Raw genomic sequence first — 23984 nt, 5'->3', positions numbered from 1 at the left:
AGGGGAGGGTTCTTTGAGGATACTTTTCTTAAGGAGAATTACGGGTACGGAATAAGAGTATTTTTACTGGCATTCTACCAGTACTCTTACTGGTCCTAAGGGTATGGTACCGGTACTTAGGAGTAATTTTAAATAAAAAAAAAATTAAATACAAACCAACTTTAATGGATGAAATAAATTTAATACTTTTATTTCAATACTTATTAAAATAAAGTTAAATTTATGAAATTTTTCAATAACTTCTATTGGTTCTTCGTTTGAAATTGAGCACTTGTTCTTCTGCGTCCCTGCTGTCTTCGGTAGATAGTATTTCACTATAGGGATCGTCGTCTTCTTGAATTATTTCTGGAAGGCCAAAATTTCTTCTATTTCAATATTTCAGCAAGTCTTCATTTCCTTAATCATCGCAAACATTATTTCCAACCGTTGTTCTAGGAAAACCTTGAAAAACATGATTATACGTTTCTTATATGTAACGCCTAAACCCGAACTAGTTAGGACTTGTTTCAAAACGAGGACCCCCTCCTTAGCATTACCCTTAGTCAATCTATTACACATTTTTTTTACCAGTTTAGGAGCCATTTTTAATAATAAATAATTAAAATTATAACAAATAGCAACACAAATATAACAAAATAAATGTGAAAATTAATATGAGTGTTAGACGTTAATTGCAATTAGAAATAGAGAGAAATAGAGAATTAGAGAGATATGAGAGTTTTGTATAAAAATTGAAAAAAAATGAAATGGAGTATTTATAGATTTAAAATAGGGCCTTTGTGTATTTGAACAAACTTAGAGGTTAAAAAATATAAATTCGGGGGTAGGGGGGGGGAAGGATAGGGAGGCAAAAATAGTCGTTTTTGGCAGTTGCCAACGGCTATTTTTTAAATAAAAAAAAATTAGTTTCTCTACATGCACGTTGCGCGTGTATTCTCTCTTAATGGGTATAATTTTATTGAAATTATATAAATATTATATTTAAAATTGTGTTGAGCTATATAATAAAAGGAAAAGACAAAGTGTAAGTATGAGAAAATGATGATTGTTAATTCCATTTAGCCAGTTCAATAAAAATTAAAAATTAAGTAAGAAACTCTACCTTAAAAGTCAACAATAAAATTTGTTCAAGTTCTTATAATTTCATTATTTATATTTCACAAGTTATCGTACTTTTTTTTAAGTTTTAGAAATAACATATAATCTGTTGCAGATATCTGAACTTTTATGAAAAGCTATTTATTATCTATCTTAAATACAAACAGAGTTAGCTGACTAAGAAAAGATATTTTATTTTTCAGACGAGCAAAAGCAGCTTGCTCTATTTATTTAATATATAAAATGTTATAGGAATCGTCTCCAATAATTAGAAAATTCGAATCCAGCCTCTACATTTTGAATAATCTACTTTTCCTTCGTTTTGGAAAGAGCCTTCTTTATCTACCAAGCACCTAACCATGCACTCATATGTTGTCATTTTCTGGAACCAACAGTTTATGATTATAGTGAAAACTTACTATTGATAGATTCTGAAATAATTATGTTAATGCTATCCAACATGGAGTGAAAATATAGAATTCATATTAAAATTAAAATCAAATTTATTCTTTCAACCAAGTTCCAAAGATATCATATTTTAGTTTCCATGAGTTCTCATTTAAATAGGAACTTGTTAGAAATAAGTTCTAACAAGTTCTAAAACATTTTTAAGAGATATATTTTATAAAGATACTTGGTTTATTATGAGTTTTTAAATTATGTTGTGCTTATTTTTTCTTCCATAAAGCATATTTATAAATAATTTTCTGTCAATCATAACCCAAAAGTTTCTTTTTTACTGATAAGTTTTTTTTGATAAATGGCAAGTGCTTTAATATTACTTTGATTTCTGCCCTAATTTGTTATATAATAGCTTTGCTAACAACACTTTTTAATTGAATATTTTATTATTTTGTTGTGGTCTTCTTAATTAAGGATTATCATATAATTTATTATACTCCTAAATTTAAGCATGTATAGACATCTTCTTGAGCTTTAAAATTACAAAAATTCTACAACGGCAAAAGTTGTCTTACAAAAATATACTATATGCTATTAATCAATATGCTTGATCCTACCGTCACCTTTATAAATCATGAGAGTCGGACATATATCTTTCTGAAGTTTGTATCTTTTTAATTACCTTTTCTAACTTGTATCTTTTTATTCCTAAACATATTTAATACTACATGATAATTTTGACCTCTCTTTCCTTCACTTGAATAAATTCATAAAAGAAAATCACGCAGAGATCATACTCATCTGTCTGCTTTAATATCCAAAGTAGATCAAGAAAAGAAACTAAATCAGAAATTTATTATTAAAACATATGAAACGTGGTCAATAATAAAAAATAATGCAAGTTACTAATATTTTAAACAAAGAATTTGCACCCTTGTATCTTTGTCAGCGACAAATAGCACCAAAAGTAATTCAACAAATTAATAAGCCACAACTTAAACAACATGCGTCAGGAGGCAATATAACCGCTTATATAGTGATAGGAGATGGTTAATTTAAAGTGTCCTTGTCCGTGTGATATTGGTTCCAACAGTAGGTAGGAGGCTTAACTCTTAAAACATATGATTATTTATGTATTGCTTTTGCCTTTTGCTAGTATATTTGTGTCACTAAAATAAATGATTTTATGGATAATTTCGTAGAAAGGCATTAAAAGAATGAAATGGAAAGAGAACATTTATTTCATTAAGTGACGATTTGTTTCTTAAGCCCTTGGGTTCACGATCCTTTTTTCTCCGACATTTTTTATCATAATCTTCACGTCTCAAATCTTTCTGCCATTTACCCAAATCAAAGAGAATTTCATTTAGCATTACTCCATTACTCCACTGGTTTTCATTTAGCATTACTCCACCACCAGTGACACAAGCCTTTTATAGACAAGCTTTAGTTTTAAAAAATCCTTAGTGCAGCCAATAGTTTAACTAATTTCTACGGAAAAGTTAGTAACACAATTGGAAAGACACAACCTTTCCAACAAAGGACACAACAATATTTTTTAATTCCTTGACTTTTTAAAAAAAATTATAAGTAGGATGTTTTGATTATTTATAAGGGTATTTTAGTAATTCAACTTTTAAATTTTAGGCTTCCCACTTTTAAGTATCTATGAACGTGCGTTGCACGTTAATAATGACACATAATTATTTAAATATTTATTTATACGAAGGAACAATAAAATTTAATTAATAAGAGAAAATTTATGTATAATAATACAACAATCATCTAAATGCCAAAAAATATTATTACATTAGCATAATATTTGAATTTAAAATAAAAGAACATCATCAAAACTTACAAAAATGATCAATTTTGTCATGTTAGTTAGATAATTATGTATTATAATTTAAAAGTATTTAATGTGATGGTATCTTAAAGAACACTTCTTTGTGGACAATATTTTTTTGTGTATGTTTCCTCCTAAGCTCTGCCTTAACCAAAACTCTTGTTGTCGATCTTGATATCCCTCTTGAAAGTGCAACATACATTTGTTCGTGCAAGAAAATATATTGCGTTAAATATAGTCTAATATTTAGTATGTTTGTCCTTGTACTTTATTTATTATATTTGTAAAATATAAGCATACTAAAAATTATTTTCACACAAATTTAAAAGGATATTCTTTAGTTTCGGAAGACAAAAGTTAAATTCATGGATAAGAATATATTTAGAAGCACATTGACCAGTATCATAATTTTTGCATGTGTGACGTTATTGTCAAAACTTCTATATACCATTTGTGTGCTATTACATAGGCTATTCGGCGTATTTAAGTTTTACAGTAGCATGACGGGCATATTTTACTTCAATGTCAACCTATATACAATGGAAGATCAACTTAGTCTATTATATATACGGTGACACTAACATACGTAAGAAATAATAAACTTGACAACAAGCATGCATGGTAGAGGGTCGTTTGGTATTAAAGTATTTAAGTATTCTTCTTGGTAATAATTATTGGTATCATTTTCTGTTGAGCCAAAAATAGAAAAATATTTTATTTTTACTATAGAATTTTGCAATCAACCTTTTATTTAATTGATCAACATATTCATTTCTGCTACCTAAGATATTTTTTTAATTCTATCATGCGATTTTCACAAATTACGTTTTAATCTAATGATAGAAATGTCTTTTATTAAATGCACTACTATTACCATTGAGATTGATAACCAAGTGTTCAAGAAGAACCAAATCATCTTTTATTGGATGCTCTTATTTGTTTCTGACACGAAGCAAGAAGACACTGAATGCTGGATTTGTTCTTACTTTACATTTCTTGTCAGTTGAATCTTTTTCATTTGAGGCCAGAAGTATAACTTTGGCAAGCTATTTACAGTCTTTGCTTTTGTCTATTTTGGAACTACTGGTAATACTTTGACATAAATTACCTCTCAAATCATTAATTTTTTACCAAACGGTTCATTAATATCCAATATATCTATCTCTCGAACTTTGTTTGACACTTAGCCAAAAGTGATTCATCCCATATTATCAATTTTTCTTTTCTTATAAATTTAGCACAATTGCTCTGCTTTGATATATTTGTGATGGTTATTTAAGGTGTTTGAAGAGATATATCAAATCTAAAGTGGGTTGCCTCACAATAAAATCGTTGTTGGTACACCACTTTCTATTATTGCTAACAGTCTCATGCCTCTTGATATGATATTTGCAAGAAATGTGTGACATAGAAATATTATTTCGATTCCGCTAGAGCCTTCTACAAAGAATAATCCTGTTATACTCTTTATAGTATAGTCTTGAAAGTTTGTTCTTGTTTGGGATATAGCTTTGATAGTGCTTCCGGACACTTGTATAGCATTATGATTCTTAATAATATATTAGCCTTTTTACTTTGTGTTCTAACGCTCTTTTTATGGAATAAATATATGTACCCTAAGATTATTTTTTAACATGAATAAGAATTTTACTCATATGATGAATTTAAAAAAATAATTGAATTGGATTCTCTTGCCAAATAATTAATTAAAAGATTTAATTATTTGATTTTAACATAAAAAATAATTTATTCTATGATGATTTAGATCTTAATATTAGTTCATCTCTTGTTTTAAATATTTAATCTTAATTATAATTTTATCCACCATAAATTTTATTTTCAAAGAGTGAAAGATTTATATGACATTTCACTTTTAGAACTTTATGGTTGTAGAACCATTAGTAGTATTGACTCTTACCTACCATTTTTTTCTCTTTCTCATACATTTATATTCTTAAATATTTTTTTAGTTGTTGTTTAATAATTGGGTATTTTTTAATATTACACAAAAAATTGATTAAAAAATATTATTTGAGTAGGAAAATAATTCAAATATAATATAAAAATATATTATCGTGGGGTTATTTTTTTTCTCAATTTCAAACATTTCATTAATATTACTTTTTTTTTTGGTATTGGACATTATGTAGTGGTAATGTATTGCCAATACGGAGGATTTTGATGAAATTAATTTTATTAAACCTTCCTACATATTTTTAATAAGAATTTAATAGACAAATTTTATTAATTTTAAAATCTTAAATATTCAAAATGTAACGACCCGACTTGTCGTTTTAAGAATTTACGCCTCGTTCAGTGACTTAACGTTTCGAGCAGCCTCGCAATATGTATTATGACCCGCGTGTGTGGTCGAGTTTGAATTACGGATGATTCAGAATGATTTGGGACACTTAGTTCCTAAAAAGAGAACTTAAGTTTTAGAATTTTGACCGTAGTCAGAACAATATGAAGACGACTCCGGAATGGAGTTCTGTTAGCTCCGTATGATAATTTTGGACTTAGGAGTGTGTCCGAAAAATTATTTGGAGGCCCGTAGTGGAATTAAGCTTGAAATGGCGAAACTCAAAATTTTGGAAATTTTGACCGGGGGGTTGACTTTTTGATATTGGGGTCGAAATGCGATTCCGAGAGTTGAAACAGCTCTGTTATATTATTTGGGACTTGCCTACAAAATTTGACGTCATTCCGGGTTGGTTTGATAAGTTTCGGCACGAGTTTTAGAAGTTGGAAGTTTTTGAACTTCAAAAGTTCGATTTGTGGTGCAATTTGTATATTTGGCGTAATTTGATGTGATTTGAAAACTCGAGAGAGTCCGTGATATGTTATGGGACTTGTTAGCATGATTGGACGGGGTCCCGAGGGGCTCAGGTGTGTTTCGGAGTGGTTTTGGACCAAATTAGAACTGTTTGGACTGTTGTTGCTGAAGTCTGGTTTCCTTCTTCGCGAACGCGAAGGGAGTCCCGCGTTCGCGAAGAGGAGTTTGAGGGGCTGATGATTTGTCCTTCGCGAACGCGAAGCTTGAAACGCGAACTCGAAGGAGTTGGTCAGCTGGTCATCGCGAACGTGACGAGCACTTCGCGAACGCGAAAAAGAAATGATGGGGCAGAAGCAGTTGGCCTTCGCGAACGCGATGCTTGTCATGCGAACGCGAAGAAGGATTGGAGGCAGCTGGATTTTTGGCCTTCGTGAACGCGAAGAAGGTGTATCTGGGCAGAATTAAAAGTCCCAAAAATGAGGGTTTGAGATCATAACTCAAAATCAAATTGGGAGCTCGGTACAAGGCGATTTTTGGAGAGATTCTTGCGTGGGTGTTTGGGGCAAGTGATTCTTATCCAATTTTGATTAATTTCTATTAGTATGTCTTTGAATCCATCATTTAATTCAGATTTAATGGAAGAAAAATGAAGATTTTTGTAAAATCTTTCAAAAACGAAAATTTAAGATTTGGAGGTCGATTTGTTATTAGAATTCGATAAAATTGGTATGTTGAACTCGTATCGGAATGAGTGTTCGGATTTCATAAATATTATGTCGGATTCTGAGAGGCGAGTCCCGCGTTGACTTTTTGGAATAAATTTTTAAGTCGACGTATTATCATTCGGAATTATTTTCGATGAATTTTAATGAAGTTATACAATTAATTTGGATAGATTTGAACGGCCCTGAGGTCAATTCAAGCAAGAAGGATATTTTGGAATATCGGCCTAACTTCAAAAGGTAAGTGTCTTGCTTAACCTCGAGTGGGAAAAATTCCCCTTAGGCATTGAGTGTTATGTGCAACTTGGGTAATTGAAAACTATGTACGCGAGGTGACGAGTACGTACTTAGTTTATATGTGTAAATTCTATTGAGTTAAAGTCTTGAGCATATTGTGTAGAAAATTGAATAATTGTTGGCATATATTTAATCATCTACTTGTCGTGCCTAAACCCTTGTTGTTGACTATGTTGTTATATGACAATGTGATGTGATTATTATTTGATTATTTATAAAATTTTGTGAATTTGTTGGCTTGATAATTATTGGAATTTAATTTTTTTTTGGATTTTTTCCTTTGTAAATAATTAATTAAATGAGCTTAAGAAGAGGTATTTATATAATTATTAAAAATTTAATCTTTTATGAAGACTTTGCTTTATGTTGAGTAATTTCTATCTTTATTGATTGTTTATGGGGTAAGTGATTCTTATCCAGTTTTGATTAATTTTCATGATTATGTCTTTGAATCCATTATTTAATTCGGATTTAATGGAAGAAAAATCAAGATTTTTGTAAAATCTTCCAAAAACGAAAATTTAAGATTTGGAGGTCGATTTGTTATTAGAATTCGATAAAATTGGTATGGTTGAACTCGTATCGGAATGGGTGTTCGGATTTCATAAATATTATAACGGATCCCGCGCTGACTTTTGTTGACTTTTTGGAATAAATTTTTAAGTCGACGTATTATCATCCGGAATTATTTTTGATTAATTTTAATGAAGTTATACAATTAATTTGGATAGATTTGAACGGCCCGGAGATCAATTCAAGCAAGAAGGATATTTTGGAATATCATCCTAACTTCAAAAGGTAAGTGTCTTGCTTAACCTCGAGTGGGGGAAATTCCCCTTAGGCATTGAGTCTTATGTGCAACTTGGGTAATTAAAAACCATGTACGTGAGGTGACGAGTACGTACTTGGTTTATATGTGTAAATTTTATTGAGTTAAAGTCTTGAGCATATTGTGTAGAAAATTGAATAATTGTTGGCATATATTTAATCATCTACTTGTCGTGTCTAAACCCTTGTTGTTGACTATATTGTTATATGACAATGTGATGTGATTGTTATTTGATTATTTATGAAATTTCGTGAATTTGCTGGCTTGATAATTATTGGAATTTAATTTCATTTTGGATTTTTCCCTCTGCAAATAATTAATTAAATGAGCTTAAGAAGAGGTGTTTATATAATTATTGAAAATTTGATATTTTATGAAGATTTTGCTTAATGTTGAGTAATTTCTATCTCTATTGATTGTTTTGGGGTGTTGTATACATTGTGGGGAGCATTTGGCTATGTGCTGTGAAATTAATTGACTTGGTTGTAGCTTTGAAATTTGGTTGTGGCCATCGGGTAAATTGTGATATGAATTGATTTTTGTTATGTTGTGATAATTTTCTGTGTAAATTGTTGTGTTGTGTGAGTTGTTATTTTGGGGAGATAAGGGTGGTATTTCACCGTTGATATTATGTGGTTATAAGGGTGGCATTTTATTATTGTGTTTGTTGGCTATTGATATTGTCTGGGCGGAGCGATAAGGGTGGATATAGGAGCAATAAAGGTGGCAATAGGAGCGATAAGGGTGGCTATTAATATTGTCTGGGCGGAGCAATAAGGGTGGCTATAGGAGCGATAAGGGTAACAATAGGAGCGATAAGAGTGGCAATAGGAGCGATAAGGGTGGCTATTGTCAGGGACGATATGTGATGATGTGGGGTTGTGGTGTTCAAAATTTTCATGTGATGTTGTGATTTTCTTGTGTTTATTTTTATACCTTGTGCAACTTGTCTTGTTGTTAGTAAATTGATAATAATCTGATTTTGTTGAAATTGGGAGCATGTGGCTATTGCGAGGCGGTTTATAAAATGAAATGTGGGCACGAGGTGCCGTGAATTGTCCGTGCAGTTGTGATATAAAATATGGGCACGAGGTGCTGTGATGAAATGATAATGATATTTGGCACGTGAATTGTTCGTGCAGTTGTGATATGAAATAAGGGCACGAGGTGCCGGGCAAATATGATGATTTAATTATGGGCACGAGGTGCCGTGAAAATATGAAAATGGGCTGAGACCTGTATTTTGATGATTTTGAAATAAGGTGTCACATGGTGACTTTTTAATTGAAAGAATTATATTCAAAATATTTATTTGAAAGGATTTTTACTTAGAAAGTATCATATAAAGAATTGTATTTTGAAAGATATTTATTTGAGAAAATTGTATTTGAAAAGATTTATTGAAAGAATTATATTTGAAAAATAATTATTTGAGAGAATTATATTTGAAAGAGAGTTATCTGGAAGAATTATGTGAAAGACATTTATTTGAAGGGCTTGATTTAATTGGGTGTAATTGTGTTTATTAATTGTTGAGTGATATTAATGGTGTTCTTGTTGTCTGCTGTACATATCACTGGTTGTTTCATCCTGCCTTTATTATTATTTGTTTCCTATTATTTTGTATATTATATTGCACAGGTTATTAGACTAGTGAGTGTCTTGATTGTACCTCGTCTCTACTCCATTGAGGCTAGTCTTGATACTTATTGGGCACCGTTGTGGTGTGCTCACTCTACTCTTCTGCACATTTCATTTCATTGTACTGTTAATTTGTAATCAAACAGTATTGTATATTCGGTCCTTGTGATCATTCCATATATTCAGACTACTAGTCTTTGGAGGTTGTGTATTGTAATTATTTTCGTTGTTAGATTTTTTTTAAAAATGGCTTCAAAATGTAACAAAAAAATCGGCTTACCTAGTCTTATAGACTAGGTGCCATCACAACGCCTGTGGTGGGATTTTGGGTCATGACAAAAAAATAGCATATAAGGTATTGTAGTCCAAACAATAAATTATTGCAGTTATGCCCTTTTCCTATGAGTTCTTCTGTTTAATATTTTAGGGTTATTTTGGTATATTAATATTGTATTTATGCTTTTATAATAATATAGGCTTTCCTTTTTCTAAATGGGTTTGGACAATATAATACATTCTCAAATTAAATTAGTAATAGGACATTATAATACGCTTTCAAATTAAATTAGTAATAGAAATTTTTAAGAAGTATATCGTAACAGTAATAAGATTACATGACTAAAGATATTTACTTGTTCAATTTTATATGAATTAAACAGATGGAAAGTAATTATACTAATAGGATTACTAAAGGTAATCATGTAGGATTTCTAACGTGTAATATTATGTCCTAAAATTAATAAGATTATAAGGCTAATGTCTAGAATTCTGATTATGTTCTTTATGTGAGTTATTATGCTTAATATTAAAAGTTTATTTTTGTAATCCAACATTTTATTTATGCTTTTTTATATATATATATATATATATATATATATATATATATATATATATATAGATAATCGTTGGCTAACGGTGCAAAAACGACCATTTTTAAAATTAAAAAAAAAAACTTAAGAGTACCGATACGGGTACCAGTACTGACCGGTCTGGTACCTTAAGGGTACTAACCGGACCGGTACTAAGGGTATTTTTTCCGGTACCCTCCCATTAGCCTTACCCTTTACCCAAATCCCTACCCCCAATTCGGACCAGAAAATTTGGTTTGTCTAAAAAATTATTAAAAGGGAATCGAAAAACATTAATCATGTTACAAATCAATATAGTAGCTTTTATGTTCGAATAACGGGAAGAATGACCAAATCGAAAAGTTTAAAGTAATATCTTTCACTCGCCGGGGGAAAATGCTGTTTTTCTGCTAGAAAACTCGTAGGCTTCTGTTAGCATCAAAATGTTAAAAGATTTAGTCCTTTACCATTAGAGAATTACAAGGAAAAAGGTCTATGAAAAGACACATACAAGTTATCATTTTTACAATATGATCTCATTCCAAAACAAAGAACATGTTGACATATCAACTCAAGCGTTTTGAGTCAATTTTCAGAACACTCCCTAACCGAAATAATAAAAGAACCCACAATAAATCATAACGTCTCTCACTCCAAAACAGCGCTAAGGATAAAGAGGACACAAAACTCAAAAGATTAAAATAATATTGACCTATTCTTAACGAACAAAAGAAGACCAAACAGCAAACATGACACGGTATCAAAACGACCTAATGGTCTAGAAAACAAAATATTAACAGAAAACGAAAGAAGAAAAGCGAAAGTTGCAGAAACCACGAACCACGTGCTCTCAAAATCTTGTATACTTGTTTTGCTTCTATATGGTTTCCTTGAAACAAATGGATAAACCCTCTCTTTTTCCTTGTACACATCTATCTAAGCTAACATCTAAGAATAATGATACAGAATGTACATCCATTAGAATCTATACACAAAGTTTCATAAAATCCTGTCAAAGATGGACCTCCACAGGCTTCTCTAAAAAAGGCCATGAGGCTGTGTTCCTCCTATTTCAATTCGGGAATAATTGGCCATTTCAACTGTATTTCTGAAAAACCAATATAACACTGTTTCTAACCTATGAAAAACGGTGCAACAGCTTCTGTAGACTTGGCAATCTTAGCTGCTTCAGCTATTTTGAGTGCCATTGCGGCTTTGTAAGTTGCTAGATCAGCATTCTCCATCAGTTGCTGAGCCCTTTGTCTCAGCCTAACTGCCAAATCCTCCGATTTGTTTGCAGCAGCTTTAGCTTCTTGCACCTTAAGAACTGAGTTCTGTCGCTGCAAAGCATCTTTTTCAGTCACCATTGCTGTCATTGAAATTTCATATTAGTCTTCAATCAAGTGAAAAAATCCAAACTGTAAGTAATAGCAGATACTGTATAGAGCAACCTATTTTAGAGAGTGATGAATTACACTGCAACACAAATCAAGCTTAATTCCCTTATCAGAAGCACCATGGGCAACTAATAAATTGAGAAAAGAGGGCAGGGCTTGAAGACAGAGCCCCGCCACTAGCCACGAACGAACATTACATGGGCACGACTTAGTCTAAACCAGACAATTAACTATAGAGCAGCAACAGATCCAATGTAGAATCCTTGTTAACATGGAGTAATTTCGTAAATACACGGTGCAGATCACATAATAGGACAACAAGACTTCTGATACCAAGTCACACAGATACACACCTGGTAGAAATGGCCGATGTTTGCCTCTTCCGGCTTGGCTTCCTTGTCGTTTGAAAGACCTCTTCTTGCGGAGAACAGATTTTGGGATGACCTGAGATCTCCTTGGCTGGTAACACTGTCAGGAAAGAGCATTGTAACATTCAGATAGCGATAATTTGGATGAAGTAGCAGACCATGCACTGACATTTGCAAATAACCCAAGTGATGAAATATGGTAAGAATTATGACACAAGGCTAATGTGTAACTGGAAATGCCAGTGCCTTTTCTACTTTTTTTTTCTTTAAGAGGAGACACAAGTGCTAAGTTTTGTTGTTTTATTTTCTTTCTTTTCATTTTGCTTTTCTTTTTTGATGGAACAAAAAGTTCATATTCCCCTGAGAATTACTATCTGGCAATATTGCAGCTGAAAATTTTCCTGCAAAGAATTCAACCTTGATTACGGTTAAAACAGCAATGGATGAGACATCTATTTAATTCCTTTGCTGCTCAAACCATTCATCAAGGTCAACGCCAATTGGTGAACATATTCTGGTTTCTTTTCTTTTATTTGGGGGAGGGCAGGGATATGGTAAACCCACCCCATACACCCCCTACCCAAGAGTCCAACAGTGGATATTTCCCACTTTGCTCCATCGGTGAAGAGTCCTTATCACAAGGCTATAAGGACTTTGCTCCATCGGTGAAGAGTCCTTATCACAAGGCTATCCTTCCCTTGTCAGATTGGTGAATCTTAATTGCAAAACATCAAGAGACAATCTGGATCCAAAGCTCTAGTCACTTAATCCAATTGGCTAGTGTATTTTCTCTTATCATATAAAATTATGCTGATGAGAAAAATGGATCATCTTTTTTTCAAAAGGAGAAAAATAGATCATCTTCATCATAAGACAACCTCTCTATAGAACAAAAGAAGCTTTTTAACTTTTTGAAATATGAATGTGGATATCAACTTCTTTCAGGATAAGCAAACAGAAATTCCATTGCGAGGAAGGAAAAAAAGAGAATTAAAAAGAAATTCATACTCCAAGCAGAAAGGCCAACAGTTGGAAAACACAAGTGTATAAACAATGCTACTACTACTTGGTGGAAGTTAAATACAAGTAGAATACAATTGCTTACGAAGATATTGTTGGCAAGAAAAATGCTTCTAGTGAAGCATAACACTTTTACCTGGAAAATTCTTATCAGGGAAGATCGGTTTTGCTTCCTCTTTTTGGACCAGTAACTATACACAGCCTCGACAATTTCTTTCTTTTCCTTATCCAGGCAACTATTGATAGCCGCTTTCTCATCAGAATAATCATCCGGATTACAATAAAAGCCTTTCTCAAAAGTATCAATCAGTATCTCAAAGCTCTCAACCGAAAGATGCTTGTTTTCCAGACAAAGTTCACCATTAATGTTTTCCAGCCACTCCTCGTCATCAGAATCCATGTCATAGCATGCCGTACTCCTTGCTAATGCCCTTGCCAGCTCATCATCTCTAACAGTTATGTATGAATCCGGACGGGCAAACTGAGCAGGATTGCTCTCTGCATAGCCTGATACTTCGCGTACACCAGGAACAGGAATGATGCTTAACGCAGGAGGCTGTACATTGCGATCAGAACATTCTTTATAAAGTTCCTTGAAAATCAACCAGTCTCGCCTATCTGGAAACTCTAGCTTCCAACCACGATCCCCGACCCATATAATGTCATGAGTTACACGGTTGGCACTACAAGGCCTCATAACTTTTTCAGCAGTAAGGTTAAATCTCCTTACACCACCTATCTTCACTGCTAAAATCCACTGTTTTGAACCAGAAAGTTCCATAGCAATAGTGGCTCCTTCTTGCCTGTAACACTTGTCTAATTCAATAACCAATATGTTGGCAGAACAGCTTGTTGCATCTATATCCTGCGTCAATTCCACCAAAGCAGATTTTAGTTCTTTGATGCTTGGTGTGGAGATCTTCTGACCCGAACTCCTAAGTTCATACCGAGACGTACGAGAGGAAAATCGGAGGCCATTACGTCTTAACCTCAATCGGTCAGAAGCCAAAGCACCAATAACATCCTGTGAGCCAAAGCAAGAACGCCTGCCTCTCCTTGAACTCAAAGAGCTTCTCCTCTTCTGAATACCACGACTGTTCCTTAGCTGCAAGTGGTGGGCAGCTAATTTAGGAACTCCAACAGTTGCGTGCACCACTGCAATCTCCCCATCATACATTCCAGACGTGGATACATCCAATCCAGATTGGTTATTCACAGGGATAAGGCAAGAAACAATCTCCTTCTCGTTAGTCACATTAGTTTCCTCAACCATAACTGTAGAATACATGACCAATGCATAGGACATGTGAATAAATCTGAGAAGCATGCTTGAGTGCAAGTATATAAAGCAACACGGGACTGTAGAAAAGTCCAGAGCAAAAACAGGAATCGAGCATGTGACACCAGCGATAAAGCAAGCTCCAGTTTTGATTTTCCTTGGAGTCTGATCCTGAAGTTGCAGAAACATCAAAAACAACAAGGTTAGTAACCCTCACTAAAATTGGGGCATCAAAAAACAAAAGGAATGGGGGGAGGGGGGTAAAAGGCGAAGGCTCAATCGAGCAAATGAATGCCGGGTAAAGCAGTAGTGACAAAATAATACCTGTAGAAGGAGGATACCGTGCAATGAAGAAACGTCCCTCAAGGGTTTTGAGTTAATGAATCCAAAGATTTGCTGCAAACTAATAGTTGACTTCCTCAAGTACCTTAAAACACAATTCAAAAGGCAGGAAACCCAATAACTGCTTCCACATGATGTATTTACAATAACAATGCCAGTTGATATTTGACCCTCTTCAGATTTATCTGAATCCTTAGCATAAGCTGCCCTAACTTTTTTCTTCCTAACGAAGTGCTTGCCATACCTCTTGCCCTCTGTTACCGTATCACCTTTCCCCGATTCATGCCTTTTCCTCTTCCTCGTATATACAGTTCCCCACCTCCTAAAACTATTGCTATTCGGATTAATGATTGGTGTCTCCGGTTCAGCCATTGCCTTAGTCTCTACATCAATATCCGTTTCTTGGTTAGTGTCTTGCTTTGGAGCACTATCCTTCTTAAGCCACCCGTTTTCCTTGTACTTAGTGGCCCCACCACCACCACCACCATCTCTTCCTACATTGTCAAGAAGCTCAATCCACTCATTTCCGTGTTTCGCCCTCTTAACCTCCTCACCTGGGGTCCACAACCGCCTTCCTGACCTCAAAACCCTCGCCCCAAAAACCCTTGTAGTCCTTCTCATCCCTACCGAAGGCATCAGTGCTCGCACCTCAGAAGGCAGTACCCCTGCCCTCGAACCAATCGTTCCCCCTATTTCACTACTGTTCCCACCCAAACTTGGTTGGGATCGAGGTGTCGTTCTTCTTCTTGTTTTTTTCACTGCTGTTACTACCAAAACTCAAGTATTACAGAAACTTTTGCAATTTCTCACACATGCAAGTACAAAGCTATTTTCTTTAAAATTTATCTGTTCTTAATCTCATATACCCAAAACCTTGCTTATTTTCCGAAAGAAAACAAAAAGAAACTACTTGAAGTCCTGTTATTTTCCAAACAACCTCAAGAAATGCTAAGTAACCGACATAACTCTTTTTTTTCCTTAATCAGTGAAGACAACAAACACGTGAAAAATTCAAACCCCAGTTCAGTCCTAATTAGATTTGAATGTCTTCACTTCAGGCCGCCCCCATACGGTGGTTAAACTGCAAACTGCACTGAGTAGCGATGAAAAATGGAAAATCATTAAAAAAAAATTAAACAAGAATCAGTATGATAAAAGAAAAGGGTACCAGTTTTCTTTACATAAAAGAGTTGATCTTTGACATAAACAGAACAACAAGATTTTTAAAAGTACCTGTAACGGCAGAAGAAGACTGATCGTCTAAGTAAAAGTTCCACAGAAGAGAAAGAGAGAGAGAGAGGGTGGGGGTTAAAAGGGGGGTGGGCGGTGGAAGATGGTGGGAGTGAAGAGGTAGTTAAGAGTCGGCGTTTTCATATACAGAGAGAGGTAAAGAGGAGAGTGGAGTTCACGATTCAAGATTAGGGTTCTTCAACGATTCACTCTCTTTTTTTCTCTCTCTCACTCCCTCTGTACATTTTTGTGCTTGTCAATTGAGGCCCATAAGGTTTAAGAAATATCATTTAAACCCCTATTTTGGTGTTTGAAATATTATTATGTGGCCCCGTATGTTTCTGTAAATTGCAAATATGGACCATATGAGATATTTATTATTTAGCTGGAACCCACACAAAGATACACAGACTGACACCACCATATATTGTATAGTATCAGGGTCCTTTTCTTTTTGTTTTTCTTTTTTCAGCTTTCCCTTTTTTCCCTCTTCTTTTTTCACACCATATTTTTGGCGGGTAAGCCCAGACCAAATTTGGCCCACTGGGAAATTAGCCCAGCTGGCACTACACGGAGGCCCTTCAATTTATTATTTTATTGAAAATTTTAAAATAAAATAATATTTACCAAATAGATTATGTCAATTGTCATCTATCGGAGCAGGCACCTTAGAATGGAACTGACATGATTTTTTACTATTAACAAGAGGTCTCGGTTAAGCGTTGAAACGAAAAATTTCTAATAAGGAGCGATTTTCCCCTTTATTAACTTTACCTAACACAAATTCAAATTAGTCAGGGCAAAGGCAAGTAACGAACACCAAATGGATAACCAAAAAAAAAGTGGACTTGTAAGTTCCTGTACAGCAAAGAGATTAAGAGAACACTTAACCATGCTCCATCTCCACATTTTAATATTCGTATAAGTACTTTATTTTAAAAATCAATCAAACTTTTAAATATTCAAGAAAATAGTTTGTAAGGTACGAACATGTATACGGTTGAAGTCTGATTTCGTAGGCACGAGGAGCTGCCTCGAGAGTAAGCTCGTAATAGACCAGGCTCGAGCTCAATGGCAGAGTATGGAGCATGAAGATCGAAGTGCTCACTGAAGATCGAGACCGAGCATAATAACGGAACGGCGAGATATTAGCAATCGACCAAAGATCTCGACGGAAATTTCGGAACAGATCGAATCAAGCGGTTATTGACACCAATCATGGGATTTGTTTCCGTTATTAGAATTGTACCTTATTAATTAGGATTCATCTACTATATAAAGAGGGATCTCATTCATCTGTAAGGAGGATTTTTTGACTGATAAGAATATACACAAACGTTGCTCTATATTTCACTTACTATCCATTATTGTTCATCATTGTTTACTTTATGTTTTTACTGTTCTTGTTACCCAACCTCGAGGCCATCTCGAATCTAGGTCGAAAGCACTGCTAGAACACTGATTTGATTTATTTTACTATTCATATTATCTATTCAATTCCTTATTTATCAATTGGTATTGGATTAAATCATGTATCCTTAAAACCACTAAATAAGTTTAATTGTTACTCGAATTTTAGGGTAAACAGTTTGGCGCCCACTGTGGGCTAAGGATAATAGTGATTTTTCAGTACTGATTCTGGTGAAACACATTATTCTACGCTTGTTCTTGTCAAGTATCTTTGCTTTCACGTTAAAACATGTCAAACTCACAAAACGCATTCGCACATGGTGACAATGGCCTCGGATTCCATGGTGAAAACGAAAATGTGATTGCTCCAGGAATCGAAGTGCCATAGGCTAATCACAGGGGAGCACCGGTTGCCAACCCCGTCGATGTCAGTTCGCACGTTGCTCTAAATGCGGACCTAGGCGCATATCTCGATGGGAGTGTACGCAGAGAAGGTCGATCTAGTGGCCAAGGAACACAGGGCAGAAGAAACGAGGGAGTCAGTCTCCAAGTAATATTTGAGATGTTTCAGGCTTAGCAAGCCGCTATTGCTCAGTTACAAAATCAACATAGAGCTCCGAATAGGGTCGAACCGGAAATTACTCGTCGTACCGAGCCAATACCGGAGAGGCCGAAAGGTAATGAATCGGGAACTGATCTTGCGATAATTAAAATGCTGGAGGAGCTCACCAAAAGAATTGAATCAGGGGAGAAGAGAATCGAAGCCAACGATAAAAAGGTGGAGACATACACCTCTCGAGTTGATCAGATACCGGGGGCACCGCCAATCTTGAAAGGGAGGGATTCAAAGAAGTTTGTACAAAAACCCTTTCCTCCAAGTGCGGCTCCGAAGCTTATTCCAAAGAAGTTTCGTATGCCAGACATACCCAAATATAATGGTACCACTGATCCCAACGAGCATGTTACTCCATATACATGCGCCATCAAGGATAACGATTTAGAGGATGATGAAATCGAATATGTGCTGTTGAAAAAATTTGGAGAGACCTTTTCGAAGGGAGCAATGATTTGGTATCACAACCTGCCACCAAATTCTATCGACTCATTTGCCATGTTAGCAGATTTCTTTAGTAAAGGCACACGCCGGGGCCATAAAGGTCGAAACAAGGAGATCAGACCTTTTCAAGGTAAGACAAAGGGATAATGAAATGCTGAGGGAGTTAGTGTCCTGATTTCAAATGGAACGCATGGAGTTGCCACCGGTCACAAATGATTGGGCCGTTCAAGCGTACACCCAAGGGTTGAACGAGCGGAGTTTGATAGCATCACATCAGTTGAAACAAAATTTGATCGAATATCCAGCTGTAACTTGGACAGATATGCATAATCGATACCAATCGAAGATCAAGGTCGAGGACGATTAATTGGGAGCCCCTTCCGGTTCAGCACATCCAAACAGGTCGGTAGTTTAAAACCAGAGGGACGTTGACAGGGAGCCAAGGTCGAACAGAGACCGATATCAACCATATACCGCAGATCGAAGGAACAATAAGGATAATGGTTCAGGACACAATTCCGGCCGGAACGATCGGAGAAGTGATCGATGACAGAATTTTCGGGGACTTATGAGCAAGAGTGGTTTTGACAAGTACGTCGATCCTACAGAAGCACCTCGATTATCAGAATATAACTTTAGCATTGATGCATCAGGCATTGTATCGGCAATCGGAAGGATCAAAGATACTAGGTGGCCTAGACCCATACAAATTGATCCTTCTCAAAGAAACCCAAATTTGATATGCAAGTATCATGGCATGCATGGTCACAAAACCGAGGATTACAGGCAATTAAGGGAGGAAGTAGACTGTCTATTCAATGAGGGCCACTTTCGAGAGTTTCTCAGCGATCGAGCCAAGAATCATTTCAGAGAAAGAGACACCAACATGAAAAATGAATAGGAGGAACCCCAACATGTCATTCATATGATCGTCGGTGGGGTCGACATTCCACAGGGACTCGTATTCAAATGCACTAAGGTATCAATCGCTAGGGAAAAATGAACCCGAGATTATGTGCCCAAAAGCACTTTATCATTCAACGGCGAAGAAGCAGAAGGCGTTTCTCAGCCCCACAACAATGCTCTGGTAATTTCTATCGTATTAAATAAAGTTCAAGTTAAGCGTGTTTTAGTAGATCCAGGTAGCTCGGGGAATATCATCCGATCGAGGGTCGTGGAGCAGCTCGGCCTACAAAATCAAATCGTGCCCGTAGCTCAGGTCCTAGACGACTTCAATATGGCCAGTGAAACAACTAAAGAGGAGATTATTCTATCGGTGAACGTGGCTGGAACCATTCAAGATACTAAGTTCCACGTGATCGAGGGCGACATGAGGTACAATGCCCTACTCGGAAGGCCTTGGATCCACAATATAAGAGCAGTCCCTTCGACTCTCCACCAAATGATGAAATTTCCGACATCAGATGGTGTAAAAACAATATACGGGGAGAAGCATGCTGCAAAGGAAATATTTGCGGTCGATGAGGTAACATTGATATCGACACTATCAACCTCGAAAAGGTCGAGCATCAAAGATAAACATGAAGTCAAATAGCAATCACAGCCACCGGCCTCGACCGAATCGGGGAAGCGGGAGATAGAAGAAGAAGAGGAGGATTTTTTGACCCCTCAAACTTTTGTTGTTCCCGAAGATACTGATGCCACCAAATCAACGGTCGAAGAGCTGGAACAGGTTATATTGATCGAGTACCTGCCCGAGCGAAAGGTATATCTGGGAACCGGATTAACCCTCGAACTCAGGAAAAAACTTATTCAATTTCTTGTTGATAGCATAAATTATTTTGCTTGGTCCCATTTAGACATGACAGGGATTCCACCGGAGGTAATGGCACATCGGCTAAGCCTGGACCCTAGATTCAAATCGGTGAAGCAAAAGAGAAGACCCCAGTCCGAAGTAAAGCACGCATTCATAAAGGACGAGGTAACTAAACTTCTCAAAATAGGATCCATTCGGGAGGTAAAATATCCCAAATGGTTAGCCAATGTAGTTGTAGTCCCTAAAAAGGGGGATAAACTTAGAATGTGTGTAGATTATAAGAATTTAAACAAGGCATGCCCCAGAGATTCTTTTCCACTGCCTAACATCGATCGCATGATCGATGCCACAACCGGCCACGAGATCCTTACTTTTCTCGATGCCTATTCCGGGTACAATCAAATCCAAATGAACCCGAAAGACCAAGAAAATACTTCATTTATCACCAAGTATGGAACATATTATTATAATGTAATGCCCTTCGGGCTAAAAAATGCAGGAGCTACTTACCAACGCCTAATGAATAAAATGTTCGAAGAACAAATAGGTAAATCAATAGAGGTTTATATTGATGACATGCTAGTTAAGTCCTTGCACACAGAGGACCATTTGGCTCATTTGTAGGAGACGTTCGAGATTTCAAGGAAATACAACATGAAGTTCAACCCCGAGAAATGTGCTTTCGGGGTTGGTTCAGGCAAGTTCCTCGGCTTCATGGTATCAAATCGGGGGATCGAGATCAACCTCGATAAAATCAAGGCCATCGAAGACATCGCCGTCGTGGATAGTGTAAAAGCCGTACATAGGCTAACTGGATGGATAACTGCCTTAGGACGATTCATTCCGAGGTCATCGGATCAAAGTCACAGATTTTTCTCTTTACTAAAAAAGAAGAACGATTTTGCCTGGACCCCGGAATGCCAACAGGCATTGGAAGAGTTGAAGGAAGATGAGAAACTTTACTTGTACTTGGCAGTATCGGAAGTCGTGGTAAGTGGTGTCCTAGTTCGAGAAGAGCAAGGTACACAAATTCTCGTTTATTATGTAAGTCGAACCTTAGGAAAAGCAGAAACTAGATATCCACACTTAGAAAAATTGACACTTGTACTGATAAGCGCCTCTAGAAAGTTAAGACCATACTTTCAATGTCACCCAGTATACGTATTAACCACTTACCCACTTCATAATATTTTGCACAAGCCCGAACTGTCGGGCCGATTGGCCAAATGGTCCGTCGAACTCAGTGGGTACGACATCGAATATCAACCCCGGACGTCCATCAAGTCTCAAATTTTAGCGGACTTCGTGGCTGATTTCACGCCAACCCTCGTACCCGAAGTTGAAAAGGAACTCTTGTTAAAATCGGGTACGTCATCGAGGGTATGGACCCTTTTCACAAACGGCGCTTCAAATGTGAATGGGTCCAGGCTAGGCATTGTTTTGAAGCCGCCCTCGGATAGCACTATTAGGCAATCTATCAAAACTTTTAGGTTAACTAACAATGAGTCCGAGTACGAGGCCATGATTGTATATCTCGAGCTAGCTAAAAGCTTGGGGCAGAAGTCATTGAAGCCAAGTGTGACTCTTTACTGGTGGTGAACCAAGTAAATAAAACCTTCGAAGTTTGAGAGGATAGAATGCAAAGGTATTTGGACAAGCTGCAGGTAACTTTGCACATTTTCAAGGAATGGACTTTACAGCATGTACCTCGAGAACAAAACAGTGAGGCCGATGCACTTGCAAACTTGGCGTCATCGGTCGAGGAAGATGAGATCAGCTCGGGGACTGTCGTTCAACTCTCGAGATCTGTGATCGAGGAAGGTCATGCCGAGATAAACTCTATAAGCTTAACCTGGGATTGGAGGAATAAGTATATTGAATACTTGAATAATGGAAAGCTCCCATCAGACCCTAAAGAGTCGAGGACCCTATGAACCAAAGCTGCTCGATTCACATTGGCTGAAGATGGAACATTATACAGAAGAACATTCGATGGACCATTGTCAGTGTTCTTAGGACTAGGAGGCACCGATTATGTTTTACGAGAGGTCCATGAAGGCACTTGCGGGAACCACTCCGACGCCGAATCACTGATTCACAAAATCATTAGAGCAGGATACTACTGGGATAGCATAGAAAAAGATACTAAGGAGTTTGTTCGAAAATGTGATAAATATCAAAGATTTGCACCGATGATCCATCAGCCCGGAGAATAACTTCATTCAGTCATATCCTCATGGCCATTCATGAAATGGGGGATGAATATCGTCGGCCCTCTTCCATCGGCCCCAGGTAAAGCTAAGTTTTATTTATGACTGACTATTTCTCTAAATAGGTTGAAACACATGCGTTTGAGAAAGTGAGAGAAAAAGAGGTTATAGACTTCATTTGGGATCACATCGTGTGTCGATTTGGGATACCCACAAAAATAGTATGCGACAATGGTAAATAATTTATCGATAGTAAAGTGACGAAATTTCTTGAAGACCATAAAATAAAAAGGATATTGTCAACACCGTATCACCCTAGTGGGAACGGACAAGCCGAATCGACGAACAAGACTATCATCCAAAACCTGAAGAAAAGGTTGAACGAAGCTAAAGGGAAATGGAGAGAAATTCTGCCCGAAGTCCTTTGGGCATATCGAACAACATCGAAGTCCAGTACAGGGGCAACTCTGTTTTCCTTAGTGTATGGCTCTGAAGCCTTAATTCCAGTCGAAGTCGGAGAACTCAGCGCAAGGTTTCGACATGCATCGGAGGAATCGAACCACGAGGCTATGAATACTAGCCTCAAATTATTGGATGAAAAATGCGAAGCGGCACTCGTTCGAATGGCTGCACAAAAGCAATGAATCGAAAGGTACTACAATAGAAGAACCAACCTTCGCCACTTCAGGGTCGAGGACTTAGTCCTAAGGAAGATCACCATCAACACTCGAGATCCTAATGAAGGGAAACTCGGCCCGAATTGGGAAGGACCCTATCAAGTCCTCGATATAGTCAGAAAAAGGGTCTTATAAACTCGGAATAATGGACGGCGAACCATTGTCAAACAACTAGAACATATCACTTCTCAAACAATATTATTGTTAAGGTATGACATCCTCCCTTCTTTCGTTTATATATATTCGACGCTAACTCATTGCAAGAGTTCAACCAAGATATCGAGACCTCGGGTTTTAAAGTACGCATTGCACTCTTTTTCCCTTAGATCGGTTTTTATCCCAACTAGGTTTTTCCGGTGAGGTTTTTAACGAGGCAACAATTATGTGCTACCCGAGGACAATTCAATAGTATCCAAGGCTTCTTTGCAATCAATCTCAAATACTGGAGGGCATTACCCTTGGATGTTGTATTCTCGAGAATAGTATCAAAAGGCCTCGATAGGGAGGCTTTGTAATGGGCCAAACGGTCAAGTAAACTGTGCCCATATAGATTAGTCGAGCCCCGATGGCAAAACATGTGCGCATGTATAAATTATTCAAAGAAGCATTCTCTCTTCATTAAACATTTTGTGTCTCGAGAAAAATTCTCTACTATACAAACCTCATGCTTATGATATTGTGAGAAACGGCTCAAAAGCCAAAGTGCAAATATACACTCAGGGAATGCCATCGATGATAGGCATATTCGAGTTATCTAA

The 23984-nt window shown here is 36.3% G+C and overlaps 1 protein-coding gene across 2 annotated transcripts; it reads right to left on the bottom strand.

The window, feature by feature from the left end:
* Nucleotides 1-11283: 11283 nt before the first annotated feature.
* On the bottom strand, nt 11284-16352 carry LOC104102187 (uncharacterized). Of its 2 annotated transcripts, none has more exons than XM_009609835.4 (5): nt 16099-16352; nt 14848-15958; nt 13381-14694; nt 12210-12324; nt 11284-11828 (listed from the first exon to the last, which is right to left on the bottom strand). In XM_009609835.4, exons 2-5 carry the CDS (start codon nt 15499-15501, stop codon nt 11593-11595), a joined length of 2319 nt encoding a protein of 772 aa, XP_009608130.1. In that variant the 5' UTR covers nt 15502-15958; nt 16099-16352; the 3' UTR covers nt 11284-11592. The 2 variants fall into 2 exon arrangements, with proteins under 2 accessions (XP_009608130.1, XP_009608131.1); XM_009609836.4 differs by having other exon boundaries at nt 14848-15953; nt 16099-16331.
* Between the last annotated feature and the right edge of the window lie 7632 nt (nt 16353-23984).

This window comes from Nicotiana tomentosiformis, chromosome 7, assembly GCF_000390325.3.
Source record: "Nicotiana tomentosiformis chromosome 7, ASM39032v3, whole genome shotgun sequence".
Taxonomy (NCBI): domain Eukaryota; kingdom Viridiplantae; phylum Streptophyta; class Magnoliopsida; order Solanales; family Solanaceae; genus Nicotiana; species Nicotiana tomentosiformis.
Note: the sequence above shows the minus strand (reverse complement) of the source record. Positions and strands in the feature narration are given on the sequence as shown.